Source organism: Pleurodeles waltl, chromosome 10 (genome assembly GCF_031143425.1).
Source record: "Pleurodeles waltl isolate 20211129_DDA chromosome 10, aPleWal1.hap1.20221129, whole genome shotgun sequence".
NCBI lineage: Eukaryota > Metazoa > Chordata > Amphibia > Caudata > Salamandridae > Pleurodeles > Pleurodeles waltl.
The window spans coordinates 611,613,569-611,625,562 of NC_090449.1; the positions used below are offsets into that span (position 1 = coordinate 611,613,569).

Below are 11,994 nucleotides of genomic sequence, written 5' to 3' on the forward strand. Positions count from 1 at the left end.
GGGTGGACTGGCAGTGCCTTGGCTCCGTGTCACACTGCCTGCCCTGGTGGCCGGTGCACTCCACACACCTTGAACACGCACCACTGGTACTGGAGGCTTTTTGGCTGAGGCCCTACGACGGGACTGATGAATTGGAGAGGGGGTTGGGGGCAAAAAGGTCAACTTTGCAGAGGGACAGTTTCTGATGAACACTGGGATGGGTAGCTGGAGGGGGTCTGGGAGTGGAGGAAGAGGAGGTGGTTGTAGGAGGTGTCACTTTAGGTGGTTTGGGTGCAGGTACTGGAGGCTGTCGTGAGGTGGATGGATGTTGGGTGTGTGGGTGCCCGCGTTTGTGTACTTTGGGAGGGGGCCTCACAGACACACTGGGAGAGGACACAGGGGACGTGTAAATGGTAGTGGGGGTGGTGACTGCACGTGAGCGGGGTGTGGTGCTGGGTGTTCTGGTGCGAGTCCTAGTGCCTGTAGATGTAGTGCATGCAGGTGAGAGTGTAGACGACACTGGGAGGGAGGAGGGAGACGATGAGGAGGGGGACACAGTGGAGGCAGTGGATGTTGCTGTGTCTGTATGTGGGTGATGCTTGTGTGAGTGCCTGTGGGATGTGTGGTGCCTATGTTTGCCAGAGCCACTTTTGTGTGTTGAGGTGTGTGCATGCTGGTCTGATGGTATGCTTGGGATGGGCTGGGGTACAGGGGATTGGGTCTGGGTGGAGGAAGTTGGAGGGGGGAGGCTAGACACAGGGACAATGGCTGCCATCAGTGCTGAGGCCAGAGATTGCAGGGTTTGCTGAAGGGCAGCCAGACCAGAATGAATGCTCTCCAGGAATGCATTACCGTTTTGCAACTGCCTTTCTACACCCTGGATGGCATTCACAATGGTAGACTGCCCAACAGTGAGTGACCTGAGGAGGTCAATGGCCTCCTCACTGAGGGCAGCAGGGGTGACTGGGGCAGGGCCTGAGGTGCCTGGGGCGAAGGTGATGCCCACCCTCCTGGGTGAGCAGGCACGGGGCGAAGGCTGAGGGGCTGCTGGGAGGGCAGTGATTGTAGGGGAGGTGGCGGCTGTACCTGTAGAAGTGTGGGGCACAGATGGTGCCGCCACCACAAGGGAGTTCCCATCGCCGGACGAGTCTGTGTCGCTGGTTGGTGATCCGGAGGCCTACGTGAAGCTCCCCTCGCCCTCCGTCCCACTGGTGCATTCTGAGTCTGTGGTGTGGCCCTCCATGGCCATGTGGGATGCAGCTCCTTCGTGCTCCGGTGCCACTGTACCTCCGCCTGATGATGCTGATGCACAAAAGAACAGGGAGAGCACAAAAAGGGGGGACAACGACAGAAGAAAGACAGGTTAAGTGCATGGCATACCGCTACCATTGGCGGACAATACAGACACAGCAGCCCCCTGCACTACGCCGTGCTCCTGGCCTCTACAGATGCAATTCCTGGGATCTGGACTACATGGCTATGGTGGACATCTGCACACATGGATGCCACAGGGGCATCTATACCTGTACTTGGCACTCTACTGCGGTGGGGTGGAGGGCCACATGGCCTGCATTACGGAGGGGCTTAGCCTATGGAAGTCGCCCTGGTCTAGGGAAACCCACAGCCCTCCTCCCACACCTAGACCCCTCAACTGCGCGCAAAGTCCCCAGAATGAGAGTGTACTCACCCCCTTGTGTCTGTTGTGATGCCCTCAAGCGCCCATCCAACTCAGGGTAGGCCACCGCCAGGATCCGGAACATCAGGGGGGTCATGGTGCGACGGGCACCCCTCCCACGTTGGGAGGCCATCCCCAGCTGAGCCTCCGCCGTCTTCTTGCTCCAGCGGCGAATGTCCTCCCATCTTTTCCGGCAGTGGGTGCCCCGTCTCTGGTTGGCCCCCAGGGTCCGGACTTCCTTGGCGATGGCACGCCAAATGTCCTTCTTCTGGTGGGCGCTGACCTACATAACATGCACAAGGGAAGAAGAGAAGTCATTACCAACTGCACCGTCGATGTAAGTGTCCCCCCTCCCTACCCTTGCCATGTGGCACATGCATTCACATGCATTCATGTTCCCTGAACTCTGCCCCCTTCCCTCTTACAACCAGCCCTCTCCACCCAGGCCTAGCCCATACAACGTGCTCCCTGTGTACTTACCTGTTGGTCTGGAGGACCGTAGAGTAGCGTGTACTGGGGGAGGACCCCGTCTACTAGTTTCTCCAACTCCTGAGCAGTGAAGTCAGGGGCCTTTTCCCCAGACACAGCAGCCATCGTCGCTTCCAGACCGAAGTCACAGCAGCACTTGCAGTGTAGGTCCTCTCCTGTCGAAGGTCAGGTATCGAGTGATTGAATAGTTCGAAAATGGCGGTGACGTCCGCGGCGGTGCGTTTCATCAACGCCGGCGCACTAGTTCACTGGCTCCTGGGACCCATAGGGTCCAATGTTAACCAATGCTGCATTGCGCCGCGGTCTACCATCGCCTACCGCGACGGTGTGCAACGCCAGCGCAGTTACCTCACAATACCATTGTTCCAGTTTAGAGGTCAGGCAGCCGCCATTTGAGGGGCCCACATGGCTTCATTTACTTCTGCGTCACACATAGCTAGGCCTACACTCAACACACATACAGAAATGGTTTTGTGTTTGGTGTCGTGTTCTGTGTATCTGTGGGTACATACCTGGAAATTTGTTGACTCTGTGGTCGCTGTTGTCCTTCCTAGGCACCGTCAGCTGGGACAATTGAGAAGATGGCGGAATCCTCCGGTGTACCGACCGCTGGTGGACCTGTTGACAATGGAGGAGCGACTTTTAATCATCACCTACAGGTTTGACCGTGCCACTATCCAGGAACTATGTACCCAGTTGGAGCCTGTCCTGATGTCACCAATCCGCCATCCCGCTGGTATCCCCCCCGACGTTCAAGTGCTGTCAGTGCTCCATTTCCTTGCAAGTGGGTCTATTCAGACAACAGTGGCCATGGCATCAGGGATGTCCCAGGCTATGTTTTCCAATGTGTTGTCCAGAGTGTTGGCTGCCCTGCTGAAACACGTAAGGAGATACATCATTTTCCCTGAGGTGGAAGATTTGGCTACAGTGAAAGGTGACTTCTATGCCCTTGGACATATCCCCAACATCATAGGTGCCATTGATGGGACCCATGTGGTTCTGGTCCCCCCCCCAGAGGAGTGAACAGGTGTACAGGAACCGGAAGAGTTATCATTCGATGAATGAACAGATGGTATGTTTGGCAGACCAGTACATCTCCCAGGTAAATGCTATGTTCCCTGGCTCAGTGCATGACGCCTACATCCTGCGGAATAGCAGCATCCCTTATATGATGGGTCAACTCCAGGGGCACCGTGTGTGGCTATTAGGGGACTCTGGTTACCCCAACCTGTCCTGGCTACTGACCCCAGTGAGGAATCCCAGGACCAGGGCAGAGGAACAGTACAATGAGGCCCATGGGTGGACTAGGAGGGTGATCGAACGGACCTTCGGCCTCCTGAAGGCCAGGTTCCGGTGCCTCCATATGACAGGTGGTTCCCTATTCTACTCACCGAATAAGGTGTGCCAGATCATCATCGCCTGCTCAATGCTTCACAATCTTGCTTTACGATGCCAGGTGCCTTTTCTGCAGGAGGATGGTCCAGATGACGGTGTTGTGGCAACTGTGGAGCCTGTGGAGCCTGTGGACAGTGATGAGGAGGAAGCTGAGGAAGAAGACAACGACAACAGGGAGTCAGTCATACAGCAATATTTCCAGTGACACACAGGTGAGAACATTTTCATTTTTACCATTACATTCACCATCACACGTCTTCCTCTATCCTGTGTGTAATTTCATAGCATTATTTGGTAATTGAGTTGTACCTTTCCATTACGGTTTCACAGGTGTGGTTACCAACGTGTATTATCTGCTTGCATCCTTCAAGGACTTGTGATGTGTGACATAGGTATGTTGGCTTTACAACTAGAAACGCATTTTGACACTGTCATTGATAATACATTTTACCAAATCACAGAATGACTCCAGATGTTTTTGTGGTTCAAGGGTGTTTATTGAAGTGCTCAAAAATGGAGGGGTGTTGTACTATGGTGATGGGGGACGGTGGAGGAATGTCCATGGCAGAGTGCAGTCCATTGGTCACACAGGTGCACTGGCCATATGGGCAAAGGAAGTGGAGCTGGGGCAGTTAAAGTATGGACAGGGTAACAAAGTGGGAAAGTGGGAGGACAATCAGGGTGGTCTCATTTCCTGGCGGGGGTCTTGCCATCTTGCTCTGTCCTGTTCCTGGATCTCAGGGACTGCTTGCGTGGTGGTTGTCCATCTGCAGGGGGTGGGGTGCTGGTGTGGTGGTCCTGTGGCGGGGCGTCCTGTCCACTATCGCCGGCGGAGGTGGTGGGCAGTTCATCGTCCATGCTAGTGTCAGAGGCCCCTTGGAGTGCCACGGTGTCCCTCAAGATCTGCTGTATGTTCTTCAGCACCCCTACGATGGTTCCCAGGGCGGAGCTGATGGTCCTGAGCTCCTCCCTGAACCCCAAATACTGTTCGTCCTGCAGGCGCTGGGTCTCCTGAAACTTGGCCAGGACCGTCGCCATCGTCTCCTGGGAGTGGTGGTATGCTCCCATGATGGAGGATAGGGCCTCGTGGAGAGTGGGTTCCCTTGGCCTGTCCGCCCCCTGTCGCACAGCAGCCCCCCCAGGTCCCCTGTGTTCCTGTGCCTCCATCCCCTGGACCGTGTGCCCACTACCACTGACCCCAGGTCCCTGTTGTTGTTGGGGTGGTGGGTTATTCTGGGTTTCCTGTAGTGGTGGACACACAGCTGATTGACATGCCCTGGGTAGGGAGGTATGGGCCCGCTGGGTGGGTGCTGTGCTGGTGTTACCAGAGGGTGGAAGGTCAGTGTTGGGCTGTGCCTGTGCAAAGGGAACCGACTGTCCCGAGGCCAATGATGGTCCGGGCTGGTCCCAGGATCCAATAGAGCAGAGCTGCTATCGTCACTGTGGGCCTCTTCTGTGGGTGGAGTGGAGTTGTCTGGACCCTCCGGTGTGGTGACGGTCCTTCGTGATCCTGCAGGGGCATAAGTGCATGATTATTGCATGTGTGTGTGTCATGGTGTGCAATGGGTGGCTCACCGTGTACACCAGTGCAAGCATTCCTGTGGGGGGGGCTTGTGTGATGATGGTTGGGGGGGTGTACTGGGTATGTGCAATGAGCATGCTTTGGTGATGGGTGTCCATGCTTTGTTATGTCATGCAGGGCTTGGTGTAGGGATGCGTGGTTTGTGTTATTGGTACATTAGTGAGGAGTTGGAGTGATAGGGGAGGGTGTGAGGGTGGGGGTGTGTGATGGCATGCAGGTAGGGTGGGGGATATGATAGTTAAGATTTGACTTACCAGTGTCCATTCCTCCACCGACTCCTCCGAGGCCCTCTGGATGCATGATGATCAAGATTTGCTCCTCCCATGTTGTTAGTTGTGGGGGAGGAGGTGGGGGTCCGCCGCCAGTCCGCTGAACCGCGATGTTATGCCTGGAGACCCCTGAACGCACCTTCCCCCGTAGGTCGTTCCACCTCTTCCTGATGTCCTCCCGATTTCTTGGATGCTGCCCCACAGCGTTGACCCTGTCGACGATTCTTTGCCATAGCTCCATCTTCCTGGCTATGGATGTGTGTTGCACCTGTGAGCCAAATAGCTGTGGCTCTACCCGTAGGATTTCCTCCACCATGACCCTGAGCTCCTCCTCGGAAAACCGGGGGTGTCTTTGGCGTGACATGGGGTGGCGTAGGTGATGTGTGGGGTAGTGTATGTGTTGATGAGTGTGGTGATGTGTAGTGGTGTGTGGTGTTTTGTGCGTGGATGTTGTGTGGGTGGGGGTGTTGTGTGCCTCTGTGTGGTGGGGTTGTCTATTCTGTGCTCTCTCTCTCTGGCCTTTGTCTCTATTTTTTGGTCGTAGGGGTTTGTGGGTGATGTAGGTGTGTGTTTTATATTGTGTTGGGTGTGTGGGAGTGGTGTTTGTATGTGTGTCAGGTGTGTGTATTTTGAATTGTCCAATGTGGCGGTGTTTTTGTTGCGGTTCCTATGTGTATTTTGAGCGCGGCGGTGTGTACCGCCAATGGAATACCGCGGCTGAAAGACCGCCGCATGGATTCGTGGGTCGTAATAGCATGGGCGTGTTTCTGTTGGCGTGGAGGTGGAGGTTTTGTTTTCACCAGTTTAACACTGACCTTTGTTGTGGCGGACTTGTGTGGGTGTCAGAATTTCGGCGGATTCCGAGATGTGGGTCATAATAGCTGTGGCGGGATTCCTCTGTCGCGGAGGTGTGTTGGCGGTCTTCTGCACGGCGGTAAGCGCCTTTTACCGCCAATGTTGTAATGACCCCCTCTGTATCTAAAAGGATTCATTCTTAAAGCTGTCTAACCTAAAGTCATGTGCCACCAGCGTTGTCTTGCATGGTCCTAAAGAGAACAAATGAAGGGTAATCGGAAAGGGAACTCTGTTCCCTAAATCAGTACATCAACATAGATTTAGTATTGCCGATGAGATGTTGCATCATCCCTTAGATCAGGTTTATCAGGTCAATTGAGGATGAGTCAGTACATTTCTGTCTTTATTCACAGCCACAGAAAAGTGTTTTTCTATTTTGCATCATCACTGGAGGAAGCTTGTGCACATTTTGAAATATGATCATCAATTTGAATCAACTTATCAATGAAACGAAGAGAAAACAATTTAGAACAATCTAAACAGAAGCTGAGTCTTGCACAAACCCCCAAAGCACAAGGATTTTGGCATAATTCAGGTTTCCTGTTATATTTCCTGTCACAATCTACATTTAAAAAACAAGAACTACAGTGTTGTTTGTAAGCTCCTCTGAGGGTTCATAGCAAAGCTTGAAGACCTCAGAATACATTACCTTGAGTCTTTTGTGATCTGAAAACACTTAGGGGGTTATTACAACTTTGGAGGAGGTGTTAATCCATCCCAAAAGTGATGGTAAAGTGACGGATATAGCACCAGCCGTATTACGAGTCCATTATATCCTATGGAACTCGTAATACGGCTGGTGGTATATCCGTCACTTTACCGTCACTTTTGGGACGGATTCACACCTCCTCCAAAGTTGTAATAACCCCCTATATTTCAACTAAGGAGGCCACAAAGTAGGTATATTTTACGGATATTGTTAACTTTGTCTTCTGAAATCTACCAAATGTCTGTTTAGATTGGGCAGTATAAAATATTCACAAGGGCAGAAAGGATATGCACAGCTGAATACTCAAAGTAGCTCTATCAAGGACAACATCTGATTAACCAGGCTATACCCCAGATATACCTCCGAAGATACTGTGGGCAGGGTCTTCCTTTGAATAACCTAATAATTATATTTAAAGATACTTCTGGTTGCATAGTGCGTTAATATTTCTTAAGGAAACCAATGAGTGCCAACTGCAGTGTCAGATGCAGATCGACTGAATTGACAACATCCAGAGGGAAGACAACATGCCAGAGGGTAGAAAAAAGCATGATTTTAACATATATTAAAAAGTGCTTAGTGAAAAGCAAGGTATTTCCATAATTTGGTAGTGATAGCAGAAATCCAAGTCAGTTACCTAGGTTGCATTGCACACCGATGTAGCTCAATCTGAGTTTGACGGAACCTTTGCACCAGAAGCACAGTCAGACTTGAGGTAGGCAGAGTTCAGGATATGAATAGAAAGTGAAATGATATTGAAGAAAAGCTTGGCTCCAATGACAGACACACAAAAATATGAAAATAACCCGTTTGGCCACCAGTAGCTTACGCAGTTTGGTTAAATGTGTTTAAAAAGATACATTAGAGGAAGACTAAGGATCATTCATTTAACATTGTTATGAGAGATCTGGACTGGTGGTCCTTTACCCAAAGATGGCTAGTTGAGCACTTGTGCTATTGTACATCTATTGCCAAAACCAATTTGCAATGATAGGGTTTCAGAGGTGATAGGGATAGCTGGCTTATATTACCCACTGGTAGTCTAACTAGTATTGGAACTGATCTGAATAAGGGAGTCACCGTGAAACGTTGTTTGCACCTCATAATTTGCTGATGAACTCATCCTGTTCTGGATTACAGAAAAACACAGAGGAAGGCTCAGCAACACCAGGAATATTTCAGTCAGTGCTTGTAGGAGTGCTTGTAGGAGCGAGTGGCATTTTCCTTCCCATGTAGATTTCTGCACTGGAAAACAAAATGTAAGTGCTGACGTCAGAAGTGTTTCTGAGGAACCTGCTGCCGGTTCTGCGGAATGCCAAGGTTGTTGAATACCACACTGCCTAGCTGTAAATTCAGCGTATGCCTCTTTCTTCCACCAGTCTACACTTGTTTTGTCTCATTCGTGCAGATTTTTCAGCCCTATTTCTACCTTAATCGCTGTTTTTCTGTTCTCTGCATCCTTGTTCCCTCCTTCCTGCCTTTCTCTTTGTTTCTTGGGTCAAAGTCTAATGATGAAAAATGAATTCCTCTTTTCAAATACATAACTTCTACTTAATAAAAATAAGTGGAACTGAAATATAGAAAAGATGGTCTTTATGTTTATCTTGATTTGACTTCCATGTACAAATCGATAGTGCTACAGGTGTCATACGACCATATGATACCATTCCTCAGAAATGATCTATAGGATACAATAAGAAGCTGGAGTAATCAGGGGAAGGAAGCAAGTGGATATCAAAGGCAGTCAGTTCTGAAAAAGCACACTTGACCAAGACACCATGCCTCTCTGACTTCAATTTCATATGCCACATTAAGGTGCACAGCTGCATGAATGCCCAGCAACTGCAACTGAAGAATTGTGAATCTGATTTTGCCTGTCAAGTGCTAACATAACATTGTTTTCACTAGTAGTAGAAAGGAGCAAATGATCGTTTGCATCATCTTTGCTTCTTTTGTGATGGCGAACAACACAGATTTTTACTTAAGTCACATCACATAAAAAGTTGTCCACCACAGTAAAAACGACGAAATAAATGTGAAATAATTGCAAAAACATCTTTTGGTTATCAGTTTTATGTGTCTAAAAGAGATTTTACCAATGAAAGAACATGATATTTGATTGGCTTCAGTTTAAGAAAATTAAGCAAGCTGGTTTCATGATATGAAACGGAGCGAACCGATTTTGCCTCAAACATAAGTTTCATCATTGCCATTTAAAAAAATGTTGCTTGTTTTCCCTTAATACACTAAGTCAGAAAAAATACATCAAATCAAGTTTGCTACATGTTTTTTTCTGGTGAAAAATGTCTTACTATTGTGTCTATCACAGCAAGCCCTGTTTGCTCACTTTTCTAGAATGAAGCCAGCAGAACTATGCAAAAGAGCATTTCCTCCATTTTGTACCAGTTCAAAGTTATGAATTTGAATTGTCATTAAGCTATGTGAGAATCTCTCCTCATTCCTTCTCTACTAAAACACTGTTCATTTCTGTTTCAGGAGTTGTACTTTCTGACATCATTGAAAAATGGTTCGTTTCTCCTACACTCTTCAGAGTCATCCGGTTGGCTCGGATTGGCAGGGTGCTCCGACTTATCCGGGGAGCCAAAGGAATCCGCACGCTCCTCTTTGCCTTAATGATGTCACTTCCAGCTTTATTCAACATAGGCCTTCTACTTTTTCTTGTCATGTTCATTTATGCCATTTTTGGAATGGCCAATTTTGCCTATGTGAAGAAGGAAAGCGGAATCGATGACATGTTCAACTTTGAAACTTTTGGCAACAGCATGATCTGTCTTTTCCAAATCACGACATCCGCCGGCTGGGACGGTCTTCTCAATCCTATACTAAACAGTAATTACCCAGACTGTGATCCAGAAAAAGCAAATCCAGGAAGCCTGGTTAAAGGGGATTGTGGAAACCCTTCTTTGGGAATCTTTTTTTTCGTCAGTTATATCATCATATCTTTTCTTATTGTTGTAAACATGTACATAGCCATTATCCTTGAAAACTTCAGTGTTGCAACTGAGGAAAGCACAGAACCTCTGAGCGAGGATGATTTTGAGATGTTTTATGAAGTTTGGGAAAAATTTGATCCAGAAGCGACTCAATTTATTGAGTACGCAGAACTGTCAAACTTTGCTGATGCACTGTCAGAGCCTTTACGCATACCAAAGCCAAATAAAATAAAACTTATAGGAATGGACCTGCCCATGGTCAGTGGTGACAGGATACACTGCCTGGACATCTTGTTTGCATTCACCAAAAGAGTACTCGGAGAATCAGGGGAGATGGATGCTCTCAAAATACAGATGGAGGAAAAGTTCATGGCTGCAAATCCTTCTAAGATTTCATATGAACCAATCACGACAACACTCCGAAGGAAACAAGAGGAGGTTTCTGCTAGCATGATCCAGCGTGCCTTCAGGCGGCACTTGTTCCTCCGCTCTATGAAGCAAGCCTCTTTCTTGTATCGTCATAGAACTTCTGATGACAATATCCTAGAGGAAGGTGCTCCCGAAAAGGAGGGCCTTGTTGCATTCATGATGAATGAGCACTATGGCCGGCAGCTGGACAAGGTGGAATCGGCGTCTTCCACGTCATTCCCGCCATCGTATGACAGTGTCACCCGAGCTACCAGTGACAACGGCTATATGCAGACCGGTGACACCAGCAGGAGCGACGATATTATGGATTATAAGACATACACTGACACTGATAAGGAATCTTTTGTTTAAATTGTGTTCTCAACTGCGTTGCAATATTGTTTACAGAATGTAATTATGTTACTGCACAACCAGGAAAGCTCCCTTCTGGTTCAACATTCATTGCAAAGAAACATTGATGTTCCTCACTCGCAATTCCTGGAAACGGACACCTTATTACCTTTGGCCCTGCTACTGTCATTTTTTGCTATATATATTTGTACCTGGAAAAAGACTTGTGCGGGGTCACAGCAGCTATAACAACAGTGTGATTACAGAAAAGCCGAACTGTATGGAAGTTAATACCGAACTATAAGGAAGTAAATTCAATGTATTTCTACAAACTGATCAAGCGCCACCGCATACATTCATCAGAGGTCTTACTCTTTTTAGTGTTTAGTTATGGTTATGTACGACCTTGAATTCTAATGGACCGTGGAATATCACACGCTGCTGTAAGACAATGTAACACTGACTGTATATGTTACGAATGGTCTTTCATAAATTTTATTATATTTGATATTTTTTTACTTAAAAAAACAATTGACTCTTTTTCCAAAGGAGGTGGGTAGATCCGTATACAGAGCTCTCTTTATTGTAAACTGAGAGCGTTTGTTGCTTCTGTATAATCGGAAATGGTAGAACCATTACTGCTCGCAGGTGAAAACTGTTACTACGCATTTTATCTGTTTATTACACTCTGACATGTCCCATTTGGGAAATGTAATTGCCTGGCATGAATTAATACAACGAAGCCTTTACTAGGGAGAGGGATCAACGACACAAGGAATATATTTGACCCTTTCTACCCTGCAAGAATTTAGATAGAGAAAGACAGGTCTTGTAAAAAAAAAAGTATTAATAAAAACTTGTAAAACAGCATGCAGCTGGTTTCAGAAAGCGTTTTGTATATTGAGAAAAATCGGAATTGAAATTGGGCATTATAATGAAAAGTATGAATTTTTTTTCTGGAGATTTGCATATTTTCAAAAGTGGACTGGTGATCCAAATTCAGCATGCCTCAGAATTAACCTTAGAGCCCGTGACGGTCAGTAATTTAATTTACCAAATATTCAAATATACACAAGCTCACCAAACATTCATTTAAAAAATAAAAATAAAAACACACTTATCTTCAACTCTGCCTCCGGGATCCCAGGTGGATTGAGACTGTTGCCTTTCTTCACTTAGGTAAGCCAGTGAGGGAAGGGAGCAGACCCAAACTTGTCACAAAGTGGGATGGGGTCAGTGAGACTGTTGACCCCACCACACTCTGTGATGTGGTGTCACTGATTGAAACTCGCCCTGGGCACTTCAGGGCTTAAAACTGAAGCGCCCAG

General features: G+C 47.9%; 1 protein-coding gene across 2 annotated transcripts in view; it reads left to right on the plus strand.

Annotated features, from left to right (window-relative positions):
* Nucleotides 1–11,536, plus strand: part of LOC138261759 (sodium channel protein type 5 subunit alpha-like) — a 957,661-nt gene extending 946,125 nt beyond the window's left edge. For both annotated transcript variants that reach the window (XM_069211083.1, XM_069211084.1), the window contains one exon: nucleotides 9,450–11,536. In XM_069211083.1, the coding sequence (XP_069067184.1) occupies nucleotides 9,450–10,687 (1,238 nt within the window). In that variant the 3' untranslated portion in view covers nucleotides 10,688–11,536. The remainder of the gene's footprint in view (nucleotides 1–9,449) is intronic.
* The last annotated feature ends 458 nt before the right edge of the window (nucleotides 11,537–11,994 follow it).